General features: G+C 41.2%; 1 protein-coding gene across 1 annotated transcript; it reads right to left on the bottom strand.

Annotated features, from left to right (window-relative positions):
- Positions 1 to 648: 648 nt before the first annotated feature.
- On the bottom strand, positions 649 to 21,359 carry slc22a17 (solute carrier family 22 member 17). Its single transcript, XM_038275614.1, has 10 exons — positions 20,854 to 21,359; positions 19,794 to 20,294; positions 15,384 to 15,487; positions 12,406 to 12,560; positions 9,483 to 9,648; positions 8,943 to 9,067; positions 4,212 to 4,317; positions 3,824 to 4,047; positions 3,147 to 3,258; positions 649 to 1,280 (listed from the first exon to the last, which is right to left on the bottom strand). The coding sequence occupies exons 2-10, from the start codon at positions 20,265 to 20,267 to the stop codon at positions 1,004 to 1,006; spliced, it is 1,743 nt and encodes a 580-aa protein (XP_038131542.1). The 5' UTR covers positions 20,268 to 20,294; positions 20,854 to 21,359; the 3' UTR covers positions 649 to 1,003.
- Positions 21,360 to 22,075: the final 716 nt, after the last annotated feature.

The following is a 22,075-nucleotide window of genomic DNA, read 5'->3' as shown; positions in this document are numbered from 1 at the left end:
CATTCAAACAGCTTTTCTCTCTTTTCTATTTCCATGAAAGAACGGAGACGCCTCTAATCCTGATTACCATTTCTTCTTGCTTGTATCCCTCCATCATCTCTCAGCTTACACTAGGGATCTAGAGAAGTATGAGAGTCTTAAGAGTTGGAGAAAACTAGCCTTCAAACATGCTGATATCCCAGTATGGACAGGAGGGGAGGGGGGGGCGGATGAATCCGTTTCAGCTAGTTAAGATTTAGCTGATTTGATTTAAAAACATAAATAATATAAATATTTCTGGCTCCAGGCCAGATCTTCTCAATGTTTTCCAAACCTTAAACAGGAAACTTCTGATTAGAATCTGATTCACAGGCTTGTTCTCTAAATTAAAATTTGTCAATTTAACTTATTATTAAAAATGGACAAAAAAACAAATAAGATTTGCAAAGTGCTATACTTCCTTCACCCAATGCATAGCATACTGGATGCTTCCAGCCTCAGAGTTTGTGTTAAAACAAAACTCAGACGCCCCCCAAGAAGTCCAAAAATCTAGAGTATTTACAAGGCGTTTCTGTTACCGCTTCTGTCCTCCTCGGCTTCAGTGCCAGGTCGGACCATAAACGACTTATTTAAAAAAAAAGATAAACTTAATTTCCTACACCTCTGAGAACATATCCTGTGCTCCCCCTCAGCAAAAACAGACAGAAAATCCTCCATGTAGGTTAAGACAAACGGCAGGAGCAGTTAGAAAGGACTGCAGCCTGATCAGAGGACGCCGTCTCTACAGCAGACACACGGAGGATGGAGGGAGGGAGGGAGGCGTAGCGGGATGCTGGTGAGCCTCTTAGCAGAAGATGAGAGCTTCCTGGATGGTGTTAGGAGAAACAGAGAGGTGTGTGGCAGATCAACCAGTCCGTCTGCGTTCGGAATGACATGAGTGTGATATGATATGTTAAGAAAGCATAAAGTCTTTCGCAGCCCTTTTCTCTCCATTCAGCCCTCTGTTCGCTGCACCGCTCTCCTCTTAGGTCTCTGGGTTGGGGGTGGCGAGCAGCGGCACGTTGTCCCTCCTCCTGCGGCCCAGCGGGGGTCGTCTGTACTGCTCCCCGTCCCCCAGCGTCTGAGGCAGAGGCTTCCTCTTGCTCTCTGGCAGCAGCAGGATGGAGAGCACGGCCAGGAGCGCCAGAGACGAGTAGATGACGTGATGCAGGAAGTAGCCGTAGTGGTTCCTCAGGTCCATGATGGGGGAGCTGAGGCGGCCCACGCAGCCCAGGGCGAGCACGGCGCCCACGCCACTGCCCCTGAAAACACAGAGTCTCCTCTTTATCAACACTGACGTATAACTAGGGTCAGAAGATCCTCTTTAAACCACAGGATCACAATAATGTTACATGAAATATCAAAATATAAAGCAGCTAAACAGCTGGTTGACTTTCCGGTATAATTTTCAGTATTCTGTAGTTCATTCAGACTGAAAGGTTTCCTGATTAAATCTCTAAAGCTCAGAGATTTACAGAAACTTATTGTTTTTTACAGAGGAGCTGTGTTAATTATTGTTATTACAAGTTGTTTTAATATTACCTAACCACATAATGCTTCTAGCGATGGTATTTTTTAAGAATATAGAATATTGCCTCTTTTAGGCTGAAAATAACTGATTGGTTGATTGTAACTAGTTAGTTTAATTCTTAAAGGAATTTGTCTTCAAACACAAACTCTTCATGAACTCATGTTCAAACTATTTAAGTTAGTTTTCAGACTTGACTATAAGTGACGTGTTTATTTATGGGTCCTGCACACATTTATACGTTAAGCTGTTCCTATTTTTCAAGGGTGAAATAACTGGAGATTTCAGATAGTTTTTAGTTTAAAATCAAAAGTTAATTTTAAATTAAGGGAGGATGTTTTTATCGTGGTCAGGCTTCAATCTTCCATAGATTATCCCTTCATAATATTGATGCTCATTCAACAGGTACCACGGGTGACAATGAAAGCATTTTGTCATCATTTAATGTTTCTTTCACTTGTTGCCCAAAACATGAATCTGAATCCATCCTTGTTCCTCATTCCTCTTAAACAAAGCAGAACACAGATTCATTTGCTTGAGATAATAGTTTCCCTTAAATATCAAGCTCAGAGATTTCCAGAAACTCATTGTTAGCTTAGCTTATTGTTTAGAATCAGTCCTACCAGTTTTCATCAAGGTTAAATATCTTAATCTTAATATTTAAGGTGTTTTTTTAAGCCAAAGGTTCTACTGGGCCTCCTAATAATGGTTTAGATTATATAAAGAACAAACCACAGTAGCTCTTAGAAGTTTTAGTGGGTTTTAAAAAGATATTTGATTTAATTTTTACAGCAGAATGAGATTAAAAGAACCCAAAAAAATGTTTTTAGATCTATTTTCCTTGTTATTAACTGAAAGGTTATGTTGTTTTTAAATCAAAAGATATCATATAGAGGAAAATCCATTCTTCATCTTTATTTAAAAAAATTTTCCTTATTTTAAAATCTAAAACAAAATCAGTCTTCATGTTTTACATTAATCCCTTTCTAGCTGACAGAATGGATGCATTTTAGCCCCAATAATGATGAGTAAACACTGGTATTAAATCTCCATCACTGCTCTACTCAAACTTTATTTCACTAGATTATACATTAAGGTTTATTGCGTTAAAACTCTTTTTAATCTTTATATTTATTATTGTATAAAGGAGACGTGTAGAAACATGCAGCAAAGCTGCATTTAGAAAAAGGATGTTTCAACCTGCTTAAAGAACGCTGTTTGCACATGAATTATTTAAATGAGTTTATAAAATGAGAAATATGGAGCGAATTTGATCTAAACTGAGAAATAACAAAGAAGTGGTTCACATGTAGAAATCTGATGGTTTTAAGTCAGCCTGTGAGGATAACATTTGCTCTCTTTTTGGGATTTTCTGTGACATTTACTTTGAATTTCCACATGAGAATCTGAAATAATTCATTTACATTAACACAGTTTTACTGAATATCTCCTTTAATGGCTGAAAGCCTCTGTTGACTCATAAACCTGCTAAGTACTGATAGAGTACATGTCCTGCCTCCTCATCTACTGCGTTTGTTCTGATCTGTTTTGGGGTCATTAGAGGTCATTAGAGAAAGGCGGTAGTTGCTGTGTTTTTTACCTGATGATGGTTGGCATGATCTCTGCGGTGAAAAAGACACAGAGGGATGCGGTGGCTTGGGAGGAGAAAAGCCCCAGCACTGAGAAAACGGTGATGGCCGTCTCACTGAGATCTGTCAGGGAGGAGAGGAGGAACATCAGTGCTGATGGAGGGGGAGGGGGGGGGGGGGCATGAAGGTGAACTCAGCTTCCTTTGGCTTAGCAGTTTTATCACCTTGTTAGTTACTGATGAATGATTACAGCACAACACCTGACAGAGCTTTGACTTTACTTTCTCTGCAGTGTCCTACATAAGCCAAGTGCTATGTTACTTGTCAGCCACCGGGGGGAGACAGAGATTCTAAAATGTGTGTACACAAAATACAAAGAAAAAAACAGCATAGGCTGAATTTTTCCATGAACCAAGCAGACCGGTATGCTTTTAATCAGTCAGAGCCAGCAGGTAAATGGCCGATCAAAGTTCAGATAAACTTAAATCTGTCTCCATCATTAGAAACTGGACTTTAATCCCAGCAAAAGCCTTGTTTAATCATTGCCAAACAGCAGGAGGAGACTTCCAGTGAGATGAAAAGATTCTGTTTCCACCTTGTTGAGCTATTTATAGTGTCTCCTGCTTGAGTTCATATTTATGCAGAAAAGCGAGACGTAGCTCCCCGCTGCCCTCCAAAGCCAGCTTACACTCCATGAGTCCCAGGAGGATCAAAGAGGCCAGGCCCGTCATCGTCATGAACAGCAGCAGGATGCCACGGCGACCGCACCTGTCCACCGTCGCCCACAGCAGCAGCCAGGCGCCGCCTCCCGCGCTCACAGACAGCAGGTAGGTCCAGTAGAAGCTGGGGGCGGTGCCTCTGACGTCACCACGGAAAGAGCTGTAGCAGTGACTAATGCCATGAGAGATGAATCTGAGGGGGAGAGATGAGGGGAGCGAGTGAGCGAGCGCCCGCCCGCCCGGGTGCATCAACACAGGCTTCAGAGACAGAGTGAAATATGAGGCTGCAGCAGGCCCCTAAACAAAGTGCTGCACTGACACAAAAGATGGCGCTAAATTAATGCGGGGGTGACTTACGAGGTGAAGCCGAGGACGCACAGGTTCTTCCAGATGTTCTTGCTGTGGAAAAGCTCAGGGAAGGACAGGTGGGGGCGGGAGGACGGCACCGGCTCTGAGTCCAGCTCTGCAGGAACAAGAACGAAAATTCCACCATTAAGGTCCAACTGTACCACTGCTGCCTCCCTAACACGTTGCCATGACTACAGTAAAGGTTTCTATCCAGTCTGCAGCAATCCCTCCATTTATCAGTATCTATTTATACTGCAATAAAACTTTTTTAATAACGTGAGATGACTTTTCCAATGTTTCAATATTTACTGCAGCCTATTGTTACTGATTGACATTTAAGGTTTTATGTACTTTTTGGGGAGTTTCTTTTTTTTTCCAAGTATTTCTGTATTGTTTCTAAATTTTAACTGTTTGTTTATATAATTTGTATTTGCTTTAGTTATTCTTCTTTATTCTATTTAGTGCTTTATACATAAAAAAAGATTTTTTAGGAAATATTTTGAAGCGCTTATAAGTTTGCACTTGCATGTGTTATGGGGATTTTTAACAGTCTTTCTAAGGCTTTTTCCCCTTTGGATCAATATTGAACTGAGTTATATTAAAGAAAGTTGTGATAAATGTTTTTTCTACATCGTCCAGCCTTAATATGTTGCAACGATCCCTCAAACTAAACATGCATATAGTGCCAGTAGAAATGAGGTCCTCCCTTTAACAGGAGGAACCCTCAATAGAAGCAGGCTTTGTGTGAACAGCCTTTCATCCTGGGGACTGTTTGCAATGAAAAACGCAGCGATAGCCGTTTCAGCTGCTTTATCTAAGAGAGAGATGCAAATCCACTGCTTGCTTCTATCTACATGGTGACAGATGGGTTTTTTTCAGAGGAGCTGTGTTAATTGTTGTTATTAGAAGTTTTTTTATATCACCTAACCACATAATGCTTCTAGCAATGGTATTTTTTAAGAAAATTGCCTCTTTTAGGCTGAAAATGACTGTAGAGATGGGATTCTAAAACCGGTTCCTGTTCAGAACCGGTTCCATGTGTTCCAATTCCATGGCACCGTTTGGCAGCTCATTTAATGATTTAATGATAACGGTTCCAGGTTGCACCAGAGCCGCTCTGGGCAGCACGACTTACGTCACGTTTTTTACGCAAGTTACGAACACGGCATTCGGTAAGCAAGTACGATGTGACCAAACGTAAGTCTAGAAAAGCAAAACAAAAGCGGCCAAGGCGATCAATAGTTTGGGTTCATTTTAAAGAAGAGAAAGATGGCAACAAGGCGCTTTGCAATCATTGCAAAGTGGCAATTGCATCCCTGGGAGGAAACACATCCAACATGCAGAAACACCTGCACACACTACATGGCGTACATTTTAACAAATGTTTTTGTCGCTTCCGGACAAAAGCTAAAGTTACGACCAGCATGGAAGGAAACTCTGGTTATAGCTAGTTTTATATCACTGCCTGTGCTTAATGTGACTCCTAGTAAATCATATGTCATTCTAAAATAAACCAATCTCCTACCTCTCTTTGGGGTTATTAAAGGAATCTGCCTTTCTCGTTAATCCATCCCTTCATTGCTAGCATGTTTAATTAAAACTCCTGGTAGCTGGAATTCTTACATGATTCTAGCTATTGTGATGGATGTAAGGAAACATGCTATGAAGTTGCTCCGCAGTTCAGGGAGCGAGAGAAAGGTGACGCTAGTTTATTTAAATCAGGGGGAGATGAGTTTATTTCCCGAAATTGTACAATAATGCTTTTTCATTAAACAGAATCGATAAGGGAATTGGAATCATGAAAATCTGATCAATTTCCAATCCTAAATAACTGATTGGTTGATTGTAACTAATTAGTTTAATTCTTAAAGGATAATCTTCATGAATTCACGTTCAAACTAATTAACTTAGTATGTTTTCAGACTTTTGATTATAAGTGACGTGTTTATTTATGGGTCCTCCACACATTTAGCTGTTAAGCTGTTATGGGTGAAATAACTGGAGATTTTTTATATGTTGTTTTTTTTTAAGTTTAAATACAAAACTTTATTTTAAATTAAGGGAGGATGTTTTTATCGTGGTCAGGCTTCAATCTTCCATAGACTATCACTTCATACCATTTATGCTCATTCAACAGGTACCAAGGCTCACAATCATTTTATTATCTCATTTAATGATTCTTTCACTTGTTACCAAAAACATGAATCTGAGTCGATCCTGGTTGCAGGAAATGCAATGATTTCTAAATTCCTCATACCTCATAAACAAAGCAGAACACAGTTTCTCTTAAAAATCACTGTCACACATTCCAGCGTTTAAAACACAAAGACAAGAAAAACACGGTTTATTTCCCTTTAAAAAGACAATGGTGAGGTTTGTGGGAGATGACAGGATAAAGTAAAGTTGACAAAACAGAAGCAATGCTGGAAAGAGCTGCTTCACCTGATCACAGCCCAGCAAACATGTTTGTATGTAAATAAAACCTGGCTTAAGTCATCTTCTACAGCAGCAGCACATCATTATAGCTGCTTTTTTTAACGCATTTAATACATAATTTGAGCTACTTTAATGTTTGCTTTAGCAGGAAAATCACACAATATCTCAGTTACACACAAAAACTTTAACATGATGGTTTAGTTCATTCAATTTAAAACTATTCCTGCAGCTTTTAATGCAAGAGATTGAACATTAATGTGTTGTTTTTAAAACTTTTTTTTATAAATATGGTTTTGCTAAAAACCCTTAAGGGAATATATATAAAATAAAACAAAGAAAAAAGTGTAAGAAGCTTATGTTAGTCGGGCTATTAGCTCACATAGCTAGCCTGCAGCCTGTTGCTTAACAGTCAAGCAGCTTGATTTAAACAGATTTTTTTCTTTATTTTATAAAGAGGAGAGAAAAAGGCAGCATTTTTTCATCAGACGGTTGCGACCCTATCCCTGGCATCTCAGCAAAGCATCTGTAAATGATGAGCTGTGATTAGCCCACTGAGAGGCGTGTGGCTATCGATGCCGATGGCTTCACATCTGGATGCCAAAAGCTGTTCGTCTTACAGCTAGAATAAGAAAAGAGTGACACTGCCACCGGGTCGGTGACCAAGAAAACTGCAAGTGTGTTTTTCAGCCAAAGAAAGTAGGAGGGAGATGACAGAATCCACCATCGTCTCATAAACACTTAGGTTACCATTTATTGGGACTTAGAAGATGATATATTAAGATATAAAAATACTGAATTAATAAATTAAAATGTTGCATAGTGCTAGCCTGATAAACCAGACTAAATGTGAGATTAAATCAGGGTTCCTACAGCATAAGGCAAGTTAAATTCAAGACTTTTTAAGACTTTTTAATGCCACTTGAAATAAAAATTTAAGACCAAATTTACAAGAAACACAAGAAAAACCTGCTTGCGACAACTTAACCCAAAGGTTTATTTTAACATAAACCACTGCACTAATGTTTCACATTTGGAAAAGCTTCCCATACAGGAAGAAAGCTAAAAACACACAAATGACAGATATATTTAACAATTATTTAACTGAATTCACAAACCTTGTTGTAGCAGGGAATAAAACAAATCAGTTTTAAAGCCACAACATAACCAGTGCTAAGTCTTTTTGCAGCTATTTTTCTTTGCATTGTTTTCTTAGTATGTTTGATTTGGTGATAAGTGGAGGCGTTGCAGAGACAAGGGTGGAACAAAACTGAGAAATACCGGCTGTTTCTCGGTAACTCCATTTTGACGCTTTGTGTTTCGTGCTTCGCATGTGCGACTCCACTGCCTTAATTCCCATCGTTCTGAGCTTGAATTGCTTTTTGCACAAAATAAACTGAGCCTCATGTATGTTCCCTGGTTTTAGCCATGGAGAAAACTCTTGGCTGGAGACAATTTTGGTTACATTTACACTTGCTCATATTTTCCAGACAAAAAGTAAATGGCGGAACCAATAATAGTGAGCCTATATATATTTTTTTAATAATAAAAAAAAATGTCAATTTTAACGTTTTATTTAGATTACAAAAATAAATCGTTATAAAAATAATCCTATTTGTGATGTTTTAAAAATTAAGACCTACGAAAGACTGATTTAAGACATTTTAATACCAATTAAGGCCTTAATTTTATTTTAAAGAATTCAATGCCTTTTAAGACTTTTTAAGGACCCGCGGGAATCCTATAAATGTGTAATTTAGTCTGGCCCCGATGAATGAGACATCAAAAGACAACCAGTTGTTTATCAAACCATGTCTGTGCCTATTGGCTAACGCTCTGACCAATGAGTACAACTGACTGTGACGTAGGAAGTGCAGCAGAAAGCTGGTGGGGGAGTGTAAACAAACAGCCTGTCGGTAAAATGGCGAATACATCCTTCTTAAAAATGAATGAGCGTAGAGCCTCTCCCTGCTCACGTTTCAAAGAAAACCCCAAGTCTAATCCTTCCAAAACTGATTCCAAAGCTGAGTCAATAGTTCAATAGTTGTTGCCATCTTCCTGTTGTGGTTTCTCCAGCGTTGCGCAGCTTTGTCGTCACACCCTCAATACCCCGCCAGCTTTGCATCGAAAAGTTCAAAACACATCTCTGCGTTGTGATTGGCCCGCCAGTTCTAAGGCATTGATCGAGGCTAGACCACTCGCAGGCAAAAATGATTTTGGCCGCTGGCGGGTGGGGCTAGTTTACTAGCTTAGCATAGTGCTACTTTAAAAGCATTACTTAAAAAAGAAGCCCAGAGATGGACAAACCTGTGAAGCTCTCGTCATCCCTCAGGTCTCGGTTGGAGTTCCTTCTCTCGTTGAAGGCGTTCATGTCTGCAGATCGCTCTGTGAGGAGGAGCCAGCGAGGAGACTCTGGGAACACACCGGGAATACTGCAGGACAGGAAAAGCAAATATAATCACCCTTTGGCCACAAACTTAATCATCTGAAAGCTAAGGTGGATTTAGCAGCCAGGATTTATTCCATCATAGGAAATAAACAGTGCAGGTCAGCAAGCGGTGCGAGACTTTAATCCCTTCTTACTGACATTTTCAGATTATTGCTACAAATCTGCTAATAACCAGATGTGATTAAGTTTGAAGGCTTGTTTTTCCAGCAGAAAGCTGACACGTTGAATAAAGTGGCTCTAATGTGCTCTGACACGAGCAAAGAGGAGATCAATACAATCTGACAGAGCTATCTGGAAGCCAGCTGGCTCTCAGAAACAGGTGCTTTTAATACTGAGGCCATCATTTCTCAAGTTCTTTTGCTTAAAAGGAAGTAAAGTACTTTAGTAAGTGATTGTACCCATAGCTGAGGAAGAGTGTTAGAGGGGCCGCCCCAGCTCCCAGCAGACCCCTCCAGGACTGGCAGCCCAGGGCCACGGCCAGCAGCAGCAGCTCTCCTGCCACAGTCATGAGTCCGGCCAGCATGGTCGCCACAAGCCGGAGGGACGGCTCACAGAGCTCCAGACCTAGCAGGCAAGGAAACATCGTTAGTCTAATTTGCTCTCCTCTAGGATGCTAATCTTCCGTGTCTGACTCTAATCTAGAGGAGCTTTCGTCTTGCAAACACATTCGACTCTTTTAGCATGGTAAACCAGCTAGGTAATTACATGCTGCTGTTTACAAATGCAGTCTTTTGACTCTGGCTCAAAGCACCAATTAAAAGCTAATTATGGATATTTAACCAGGCGAGCCTGAGCAGACATATCAGTCACTTACATCAACAAACAAGCTGACATCAGGATTGGTGGGGGGGATGTTTGGTCTTAGCAGGAACCAAACAGCATCTTTGAGGGTAAAAAATAATAAAGCGCCAAAGTATTCACCCCCCTTTGTCCCAGAGAACAGGAACATCGACAAAAATCAGCGAATAGTCGTGAAACTTTAGGAGAGGATGCATCGTTTTTACTACACTGTACACATAAAACTCTATAGATTGATCCTAAATGAATGTTTTAAACAGATACGTCTCTATAAGCTTTTTATTTAGAGACTCAAACTCCACCAAATTAGATCAGATTAGTCTCTCTTCAAAGTCATATTCACTAATGTCTTTAGTTCCAGGCTTTGACTAGGCCGTACTAATTTACCAGCAGCTTTGGTTGTTTAACTCGATGGTGTCCATCCTTTCTTAAAGCGCATCCCCACAGCATGATGCTTCCACCACCATGATTTGTGATGAGACTGATGTATTTAAGGTGATGTTAAGTTTCTTGTTCCCCCTTTGGCAGATTCTCCCACCTAAACCGTGGATCTCTGGGCTGCTTCTCTGTTTAAAGCTCTCTTTGTTCGACTTGTATCTCATGTCGCTACAAACATGCTTAGTGTGAGGGATTGCTGAAGAGTCAATGAGTCGATGCAATCAGCTGGTTTTCCTTAGATAGAAAACTGAATCAATTTGACTGTATGATCTGGTTGAATTGCCTTGAGATGACGTGTGTTGTGAATTTTTGCTATATAAATAAACTGAATTGAACTGAATCTAGTAGTGCTGTGTTACACAAAATAAATTTTCCGATTCGGAATCAAAATGCTTATAAATTAAATCTATCTAAAGATAGATTCATTTAACCAAAGATTTGGGGATTTTTCTAATTTGTATTTCCCACCCATCCTTACAGCTGCTATTAACTACCATTACTTTATTTAATTGCTTTTGAATGCTGAATATAATACGGGTATCAAGATGTCACTAAAGTAAAACCTAAACAAAATGTTTAATGCCAGCAATCTAATTTCAGAAAGGTTTGGATCAAAAGGAATCGATTCAAACCAGATTCGTAAAATTTTAAATTTAATTCCATCTTTATCATTCGGCTACGTTTTCATCCATCCATCCAATTTCTGTCACGCTTATCCCTGCTGGGGTCACGAGGGATGCTGGTGCCTAATTTCAGCCGTTAATGGGCGAGAGGAGGGGTCCACCCTGGACAGGTCGCCCGTCCAACACCGAGACAAACAGGACAAACAACCATTCACACCTTAAGGGCTGGTTATCCTCCTGCAGCAGTGTGTCGCAGTGAGCTTGTCGCAGATATTTTTTATTTATTCCCAATATTGAAGCGTGGTCTGCGCTATGTTATTCCACGCCACAACGCAATCACGAACTAGCGAACTAGCTGTGGGTCTAGATACGGCCAAGGTGGTGAGGAAGTGGGGGCGAGTTTGTGCGACAACGGAGGGACATGAGGGCCAAAAAGAGCGGGGATCCAGGTGTAAAAAGGGTCCCAGCGTTCTTTTGCACTTTCTCGCTCTTCTAACTGGTCCATCATCACGAGTTGTTTTCCCACAATGGCGGTCATACAAACAAAACAAGCCGGTAAGGTAGCAAACAGGAAATACGCATAGCATAGCGCAGATGTAGATTTGACCAATCAGAGGCCTCCTGTCTGTGGTCAACTACAATTTTAGAGAGGTGCAGCAGAGTGTTTGCGGAAGGGTTAGAGGCACATTTGCATTCACTGCGACACAAACAACCTGGTTGGTGAGAATAAATCAGCCCTAAGGAGGATTTAGAGAAGCCAGTTAACCTAACAGTCATGTTTTTGGACTGTGGGAGGAAGCCGGAGTACCCGGAGAGAACCCACGCATGCTCAGGGAGAACATGCAAACCTGCAGAAAGACCCTGGGTAGAGAATAAAACCCGGAACCTTCTTGCTGCAAGGCAGCAGTGCTACCCACTGCGCCACTGAGCTACGTTTTCATTTCAACTATTTGATTTAGACGTTTTAGAGTTAAAGACCCTTTTGGCAAACACATGCCACACTTTTCAGAATGTATTCCCCCACCCGAAAAGAAAAAAGAAAAACCGTGAATCATCTTCCTTTCAATTCATGATTATTCTTTACATGCTGGACTATGTTGGCCTTTTCACCTAAAATACAGATAAAATCAAAGATTTTTAGATTGTGAATGATTGTGAAGATTGTGCTGCCTTTCGGTTAAGGCAGCACAAATCCTAATAAAACGCAGAATAAATCCCCATAGGATTTAATTATGCCCTAAATAGTCATTCTTTTATGTTACATATATCCATAACCTATCAGGCCTCAGAGGCTCCTGAGGACGACCAGAGAGATCAAACAGTCAGAGTTTTAACAAGCATTCGATAAAACACACCGATTGCTTCCTGAATTATACTGAAAAACCAACCTGCTGCTGCAGATAATACTTAAAAACTAAACAGGGAGACCTACTGCGCTATTTCAATAACAAGTTTTACTTACGGGTGATATACAGGGTTAGATAGACGCCTGCACTGGCGGCAGCCAGGCAGAACCGCATGACGATGAAGATGGAGGGGTACGGAGAGACACACACCAGCACCCCGAACACCACCGACAGGGTGAGGGAGATCAGCAGGGTTTTGGAGCGACCCAGCCTGCAGAAACAGCAACACAAAGAGGAGCAGCTGAGACACGTTTGAACTAAGATCGGGTTAAAACAAAAAAAAAAAAAAAAGAAAGAAAGAAGAGGATGGGGGGACATAAACAAGACTATTTAGAGTTAAATCTGTTATTTACCTTCAGATTTCAAAGAGTTTGTTTTAAAAAAAACATTGTTTAACTTCAAGACAAATTTAAATAACTCTTCTTCCTCAAAAAGCCAAAAAACTAAGATGCTTAGCGAATCAATAGTGACCGTATATCAGTCCTGAATTACAGTTTGGCGGTCTCCTGTTTCCTGTTGCAGCCTCTTCTTTGGGTCCTTCGAGGATCCAGCATTAAATTACTCGCCCTAACACACCCTCAGCAGGTCAGGAAATTAATGAGGGTCGTTAGCTGATTGGAATGACATCATCTCCCTCCAAATCTTACCAGGACTGCGGCTAAACCTTTCCCGGGTCCATTTAGCAGAAAGCTGCAGAGGGTCACTATCTATGGTTATCTGGTCTAAAAAAACTTTACCTTTTTATGTAATTAATTGGGGATTTTCTGTAACAGACAAATCGAAATGTAATAGATAGTTGTAAAGTCATTTTCATGCAGGGATTAAGCCTCCACACAGCATGATGCTGCCACATCCGAGTTTGATAGAAGACGTAAACTAGAGTTGGATCCGATTATTAATCAATAGGGTGTAATATGAAGGTAGCTAAGCTTTCAATGGGGCTTTGGTAGGGCTTTATACAACTTTTAGGACTGGGTTTTAGGGGATTTGTGCAGCATTTGTGAGGTCAGATTAAGATGAGTTTGTTTTAAAGTCATTATATCAGGTTGAGACCAAGGCCGTTTCTCAATACGTGTACTTGTGCATTCTCATGTGCTCGTGTACTCGTGAAACGTCATAGACCTCAGCCCCAGTACTGTTCCAATTCACCAGAACAGCAGACAGAGAAAGGACAAAGTTCCCGTATGTTGTTCTTGCCCCTCCCTCTTTACCCAGCATGCATCAGAGCAGACTTGTCCATTCTTGAGATTGACAGCTGTCCCAGCATGCACTGCAGCAGCAGCTTCCATTGGAGCACCTACAGAGCTCAGACTATTGTTAAAAGTTCTCTTTTCTGTTGCTCAATAAAAGTACATTTTAAGATTATTTGAGACGAGAATATTATACTTTAAACTGTCACTATATGGTCCATTTACCGATTTAATGCGTAATTTGAAGAAAAATTCAGAAGTTGAGAGCACTGCGGCAACCAGCGGAGCTCCGAGGGTAACGGCAGCCAGGGCTAACCGCAGCCCGTCTGCAGCAACCCTCTCTCTGCATAGCCGTGTGTGAAGGACTGCTGGCTCTGATGGCGATATATTCTTGTTTTATTTGGAAAAATTTTAATTTGATTTGTGTTTATCTGACTTTGGTAAATATTATTCCCCCACTAAATGAAAAAAGTAAGAATTTAGCATCTAGAGACTATTAATAACAGCAGGTGAAATGCAGCTCTAGACGAGCTGAGCGTGTGGTGACATCATCAGCACGCTTCAGTTCCAATTGACCAGTATTTATGCTGCGAAAGTCCCGACTTTCCTGCGTTCTTCTCTAACACATACTTGGCAAGGGCATGAGTCCGTACTCGCATTCTTGTTAATTGAGAAACGGCACAAGAGTTTGTGCGACTTCCTTTAGATAGAAGTGTTGCTACAGAGCTGGAGTTCAAACATTTTTTGAAACATTTCATTATGTTGAAACTGAATTAAACAAATTGAAATTTAAATAAAAAAGGAAAAAAAACGCCTTCTCTACCTTCACCACCAGCCGTTCTTTAACGCATTCCAGCTAAACAAGAGCTTTTCTCCTGGAAAATCCCAAACAGAAAGGAAACATTTACTCGTTTAAGCTCCTAAAGCTCATTCTCTACATCGACCAATGCAGCTTCTTTTTATTGAATTTCTAAGGCTGATGCCGATTATTTTGACCCTACCAACCGCAGTATCGCTTTTTCTCTATTTACATGGTAAAAAATGAAACAAGGATAGCAAATGTTACACGTGTCTCACACATTTATAAACAAAACAAAGAAAACATTGATGCAAATGGGCGGAGCAGCAATGCATGGGCGTTTCCTGATCTCCAACATGGCTGCTGAACGCAGTAATGAATCGACAAACACCTGCACAGATGCACAAAATACGCTAGCAGCCTAGAATATCGTCCTGCTGACGTATCGGTCAGCTCTGCTTTCTACAAACTGTTTTTCATCAACTCTAAAGGCCAAATGAAAGTTAAAGGTGTGAAACTGACTGCAAAAGGTTGGTGACATCATCCCTTCCACCTCGTGAGTAGCTGCTGATACATAACCCTTTAAATTAGTTATAGTATCACCAACAGTCACCTGTGAAATATTTGGTAGAAAGGAACAGAAAAATGGATCCTCCTTCTGCAGGATAATGTCTGTATGTGTGGCAGCTGTGAACCAGGAAATGACTGGAACACCTGAACTCAATCATTTGGAAACTATTGACTATTGCTTGTTCAGTTCACCATAACTCATTGAATTTCACACATGAGCTCCGATCTCACCAAAGGTTGAACATGTCTATCTTTCTTTCCAGCTGTGCTAACAACAAGCTCATTGACTCCATAGTATTTTTTTTTTTACTAGTTTATATCTCTTTGTTCCACAGACTGGAAACAAATACATAAATCTCCACAGAGGAAACCTGGACCAAAGCGACTGGATTAAAGAAAAATGAACAGATCTGTAAGAAAGAAGAAAAACGCTGCTTAGATTGTTTCTTCATTCACTGAGCACCGAATACATTACCTGTCAGCAGCGTAGCCCAGGCCGAGGCAGCCCATCAGAACGCCCAGGATGAAGCACACCTCCTCCACCGGAACCAGCCAGTACTGGGCGCACACCAGATCCCACTGGACAGACGGAGAGAGAGAGAGAGAGCGCTGTCAGACATGACCTGCTGCAGTCAGGACATTTCCATTTTACAGAAAGATCGTTTTGGACGAGCATCGAAGTGCAGAAAATGAACAGAAAGCCGTGGTAAACAATCAGTGAAATCAGTGATGAAAGTCCACCAGAGGAGGGATATCGAACAGAAGCTTCGATCTCTTTAGTTAGAGAAGGTGAGGTAGAATACCGGTTAACAGCCTTAAAGAAAGTGAGGTCAATAGAACATTTGTTTCTCTGCTTTCAGATTGGGTCTCATTAAACGGATCCACTGATTTGCATGAGCTAAGCTCCACTGAAGGGAAGCAAAGTACGGTTTGAACGATCCGGTTTGAAGGGAGTTGGAGCCGAAACATTAGGAGACCGTCACGTCATATCAGCCGTCCTGTTGCCCGGGTAACAGGAGCACAAAAGAACACAGCGGTCGGACAAAGGGACGGCCCGGCTGCAAGGCAGTCACACGGCCGGAATGCTTTGCACGACAGGAGCGGAGCGGGAATGGGAACTAACAGGTTCTGAAACTGACCTGACTGGTTTGGTGAGATCAGAGAGATTGTTCACAGGGACGCAAACCTGCAGCCAGGCCACACAGTAGGCCTTCATTGATTAGAGGAAGGAAAAAAACAACATACCCGTCACCCTTGAGGTCACCTGACCAGTAAATAAGGTCTGTTAGAGAAATCATTAGGGAAAAAATGAAAAATGAAGGGCAAGGAGAAATGTAGCCTACAGAGAAGTTTAAAGCAGAGTTTGGTTTAACAAGATTTATTTTTAACAGTTAAAAACATTCAGTCCACCTAATCTGAGTAGCTGAGAAAGGAGAGAATGATCAGAGAGGAAGCTGAGCTCTCTAGACCACAAGTCAGCTGGGGGAATGTTATGACAGCCAAAACCCAAAGATGGTGGACTAAATCCAGGGAGATGCAAGCAATGGTTAAAAAAAAAAAGTCGTTAATAAATTAGTTTGACTCAACTAAGTAGAAGACGATCCCATCAGATTTTCCAGCATGCATTTTAAAAAAAACACTTAACATCATGGTAAACGCTCCATCTTCCCTGCTTTGAAGCACGGTGGTGGCAGCATCATGCCTTTCAGAAGCCTTTCAGATGAGCATCGGCTCTAATTTAAAACATATCCATCAATAAAATGGTCTAGTCAAAGATCCGTAATATAAGCAAATCTTGATATCTTGTGATATTACGCATGTTGTTACTGAAAATAGCTTCAAAACAGTCTTTTTATTTGACGCTTTACGACTAAAACATCGTTTGAGTAGAAGACTGAGCAGCGACGCTTCTTAGCATTTCCTGAATTTACTTTGGGTCGGAAGTTCTCGCGCTGTTCGGTGTCAAGCGTGTCCAAATGGTTCCGAGCTACAAAAGAATCAAAGTATTATATTATAAACTTTTTTTTGTGGACGCTCAACTGCGACCGGCATCCAGCTTAACTCAGACACCAATGGCAACCCCACGAAAAATGAGAAAATCAACCCTGCCAAGTACGAGTGCAACCTACGAGATCGACCAGAGGAGAGCTGCAGTTCTGTGTTTTAGCCACAGGTGGCAGCATCACAGAAAACTCCATAATGTCTCTTTAAATCTGCAGGTAATCATTTTCCTCCGGATAAACTGACTGATTAATATTTTATTTTTGCTTTTCTCTAAAAAAGTCACCAATTTTGTTTCTAGATGTGCAAATCTACCTGAACTTTTTTAGTTGTTTAATTTGAAACAAATAAAAAACAACTTTGTTTTGATCTCAATAAATAAATCCCAATGTTACACAGTTAATGTTTGTTGTAGCAACATCTGAAAGTGTTTCAAACACTCCTGAAAGACTCCATCTACAGCGTTGACGTCTTAAAGGAGGCGAACCTTTAAAGAAATGGGAAAGTTTATCGATCCGTGTCGGAGTTAAAGCTAATCAGGAGCTTCTCCTGCCTCATTTCAAACATACTGCCACCTCAGCACAAAGACGCTGCACAAAATAAAGGAGGAAAAGCCTCACAGACAGCAGAGCATCCTGTCTGCAAACCTGAGTGTGAGCACTGCTGGGCAACGCTTTCACAACACGGATGCTTTTGCATCCAAATGCCTCCCTTGGCAGCGTTTGAGCCTTTTTCCGTGTGCTGCAGTGGTGTGGGTGGATTACTAGCATACTGCCCCAACTCTGTGGACTGGGTGGGGCTCCTACAGCAGTGTGGTCAGAAACAGAAAAAAAATGGGGCGACAAGTTTACAATCCATGATGCATGCTGTAGAGGTGAGAGGGAGCATATGGATGAAGTCCAGGAATCAGCTGCTGCTTTAATTACAGCTTAAAAGCTCCAGGATACAAAGTTATTCTCTTATACTCAAGGAGCACAAAGCTGGAAAGCAAATGATTGATGTTGGCCAAAGCAGTCGTGTAAATATAAACTAGAATGAAGAAAAGATTTATTTTGTCCTTCATTCCCAAATAATAAATATTTCCTTATTTGAATGCCTTGGTCTCTGTTCTAAATGGTTCAACCCCAGAAATCCTCCCAAAAAAAGCCCTTTAGAACTACAAATGGATATGGAAAAAAAAACAGTCCTGCTGTTTTTTCCTTTAACCAACCTGAACTCAAAGACAATCATTGACTTCCGCAGATCACCTAAGGTGAAGACTTCTCAGAAGACTTCACCACATAAAAAAATAACAAATCCCAGCCTGAACCGCATCAGCATCCAGCTGAAAGAGATGAAAATGAGAAGAACCTGCAGGAGATAGCGAAGGGAGCCTAAAAGAGTCCCAACTCTTTTCGATTAGCAGCAGAAACAGAGATCTGAGAATCGTTCCCACCCTAAGTCTGTAAAAAATCATCACGGCAGAGTTCCTGTGTTACACTAAACAGCTTTACCTCCAGTTTTTCCAAGTAACATCAAAAATGCAGCAAAAGAAGAGGGGTTTGTTGTCTTTAAATCCAACATGGCCGCCAGATGTTTGAAACAGTACCAGCCGAAGTGTTAAACCTGTTTGTTTGCACTCCTGCTGGCTGCTCCTCATTCACAGCACTGCTGTGCATTTTTCTTCTCTGCTTGTGTGTGAATTATAGAAAAACCGAATAGCATTGAGCAGCTAGCCTGGTCCAGGAGCACAACATTTAGCAAAGATGTCGTTTTAAGACTGCAGATCTGCCTGCACTACCTCCTGGTTCATGTCGTCTGCTTTAGCTCCTACTGACAGCCGCTAAGGACAAGCGAACGGACTCTGACGCTCATAAAGTTGTTGCTTCATCTGTAGCTGAAGGCAGCAGAAGCAGCAGAAGTGGTGCTTTGTACAAAACAGGAGGAGTTTTTATCTCTATCCAATCTCCTTTAAAGCCAAGAGAAAAGCTGCTGCGTTTATTTGTACACTATTGTAAGGCTGACACCCCCCCCCCCCCCCAACCCCATCTGTTCTTTAAACTTTCTTATATCTGTCCTTTATTTAAAACTTTTATTTAACAAAATAATAACCCTGATGTATTTTTATCAAGTTTAAATCATGTTATTAATGGTTTCCTCTGCGATTATGGCAAGTAGTTTTAACATTTAATAGCCAAATAAGAATTTGTAAGCAAAACCTTCACTATTTAATACTTCCTGTGTGTAAAAAGTAGATATCATTTACATCATATCACATTTAAATGCAGTTACCTTTCATTTCATTTTATTCCTTCACCTTAAATAGGGCCTATTATTCAACAATATTATTTGCATCTTTTTAAATAGTTACATCTTTTAACTGATTTTAATCCTTAAATGTTCAGAACATTTTTAGTTGAAGGAAATGGATTTAGTGAATCAGAACAAAAAAAAAGGTATAATTATATTATTCTCATTCACATTAGTGTTTACATTTATTTAAACCATCAAAAAAGCTGTCCGGTTGGTTATCTGTGGAAGGAGGAGAGGCCTAGAGGAACGCAGCCTCATACAGAAGTATGTTGAAATGAACAGGAAACAGCATGTCACCAATTAGGAGATCCAAGGAAGCTTTTTTTAGATTATTATAATACTTGAAATGAATGAAAGCCGAAAGTAGCCAGGAATGTTCTGTATGTAATCCTGTTTGAAGCTAAGAGGGTTATAATCCTATAAAACACTTGTGGAGCGTCACACAGACTTTTATTTGGGTGTTCCCCTGTTTAAATAAGTTTGTGATGCTAAATGGAATTAGCACAGCCTGCCAGGATGGGCAGCTGCCTTTAATATTAAAAGGAAAATAAAGCAAAGACACCCAGCAGAAGGCCAGAGGCTGAAGCTTTACCTCCGTCACGATGTTGTTCTTCAGCCCCTCTGTGACGTTGTAGTCCCATCCGCCCTCGCAGTCCACCACGGCCGACTGGCTGCTGTTCGCGTACTGCTTACACTGCGATGGGCTCCCCGTCTCCCCGGGCCTCACCCCCTTCTCCCAGGGAAGGGAGGCGTTCAGGACCTCCGGCGCAGGCGACGGGCCGGGCAGGCGGCAGTGGTGGGGAGGGGAGAGGGTGATGAGGGGGTCGGAGGAGAGCAGGAAGGCCAGGAAAAGGTTGGGTAGGATGGAGAGAGCAATCAGCACGCGCTGCTTCTTCCTGCCCAGAGCCAGCACCATCACCTCACCTGTGGGGGGCAGCGAGGGCGGGGCGGGGAGGGAGGAGGAGGACGGGGCCGGGGAGGTAGGAAGCGGGGAGGAGGGCAGGGACGGGGGAGGCGCTGGACATGGAGAAGGGGAGATGAGGGGAGGCGAGTCGGGGGATGTCATCGTTTGGGGATGGAGGTCCACAGAGCTCTAAAAAATACAGAATACACAGAAAAACATGGTAGTGGTAGCATCATGCTGTGGGATCTCCTTTTAAATACAATGAGAAGATTCTATGGATTCATTACATCATTCTAACCTAATAAAAGCCTCACAGAGTCTGACATCACTTTAATAACAACCTCATAACCATCAGTTAAAATCCAGATCATTGTTTTTGTTGGAGGATAATAAAGTTTTGTGAGTATAGGGAGCTCTGATGTGTCTCTGGGACAGCCTGTCTGCCCACATGGGGCTCCTGCAGGAGTGTTTTCCTTCCACAGGGCGAGGAAGTCTAACAGAAAAGGAATCCCACTGGGTTACATAAGAGCTTTTTTTCTTGTTTTTTTAGGAGGTTGAAGGGAAAGGACGTGGAAGGAATGTAACACCAGGGGCCAAACTGGCTGGCCTCTGAAAACAGAGCAGCAGTGATGGAGGGGCCCCCCTGTTAAAGACACCTGCCACGGAAAAAAATAACTAAACAAAAATAAAAGCGGATGTTTTTCCAGCATCTGCGTGGCTCCCAGAGTAAATCCCCACATTCACTTACCGTTGATTAAAAGAAGGTTAAACTGGAGCCAGAAATGAGCGCCTTGTTTCCTCCAAACATCCGTAACATCGCGGGGTTTGGACGGATTTCACCACATCCTCCGATCCTCAGCTGGTCCAGCCTGCTTCTCTAACATCTGAGCAGACATTTCTATCCAGGAGGAGAGCAGCTTCTGGTGTTCCCCACCTTTGATTCGGACAGCAGGCGACTGTCAGTCCGGAGCTCAGCTAAGGCTCCGGGGTTTGGACATGTGATGGGGGACCCGGTTCGGTGCTGCTGTTAGTCCGAGTGTCCGAGCGCCGACATTACAACAGGAACAAGAGGGAATAATAAGCCAGAAGTGGGTACGACATCACCTTAAAGGGGAATGAGCAGACAGGCGGACAAAGAGGGTGGAAAACTGCGGAGAGACGCCTGTTTAAAGGGGACAGCGCGACCGGCGGCGGAGAACTTCGAGAAAAATCGTCTGAGATCGTCAAGAAAGCGTCTAACCTGCCGACAAAGATCGTGTACGTAAAGTGATGATTCACTTTGACAAAAAAAGTGGCTGCTAAAAGGATAAACTCCAAAATAAAACCAGACAAATGAGTCTCGCGGTTACTACTGACTAAAAGCATATAAGTTATCACGTTTACACAATATATTTGTTATCAAATATTAATTTTCTCAAGTGGCAGAACAAAACAAAAATATTAATTTAAATTTCCAATAAAAGATATACAGAGAAATACGGAAGAGGATTAGAGCCACTGAAAAAAAAGTTAACTGATTTTTAAATATTATTTCAGCTTAATATAGGGGGGGAAAGTGAGAATTCTGACTTTAATCTCAGAATTCTGACCCCCCCATTTCACTGAAATAAAATTTGAGAGAAATATTTATTTTCTCAAATGACAGCAATACGCTTCTGTACATAACAAAACAAAAACAAAAATATTCATTAGAAATTCCAATAAAAGATATACAGAGAAATACGGAAGAGGATTAGAGCCACTAAAAAAAAAAAAAGTTAACTGATTTTTACATTTTATTTCAGTTTAATATGGGAAAAAAGTCAGAATTCTTACTTTAATCTCAGTATTCTGACTTTTTTTCCCCCAAATTACACTGAAATAAAATTTGAGAAAAATATTTATTTTCTCAAGTGACAGCAATACGTACATAACAAAATAACAATATTAATCTAAATTTCCAATAAAAGATATACTGTTAGGGTTCCAGT

This window comes from Cyprinodon tularosa, unplaced genomic scaffold (assembly GCF_016077235.1).
Source record: "Cyprinodon tularosa strain WSP-4 unplaced genomic scaffold, ASM1607723v1 ctg97, whole genome shotgun sequence".
NCBI lineage: Eukaryota > Metazoa > Chordata > Actinopteri > Cyprinodontiformes > Cyprinodontidae > Cyprinodon > Cyprinodon tularosa.
Note: the sequence above shows the minus strand (reverse complement) of the source record. Positions and strands in the feature narration are given on the sequence as shown.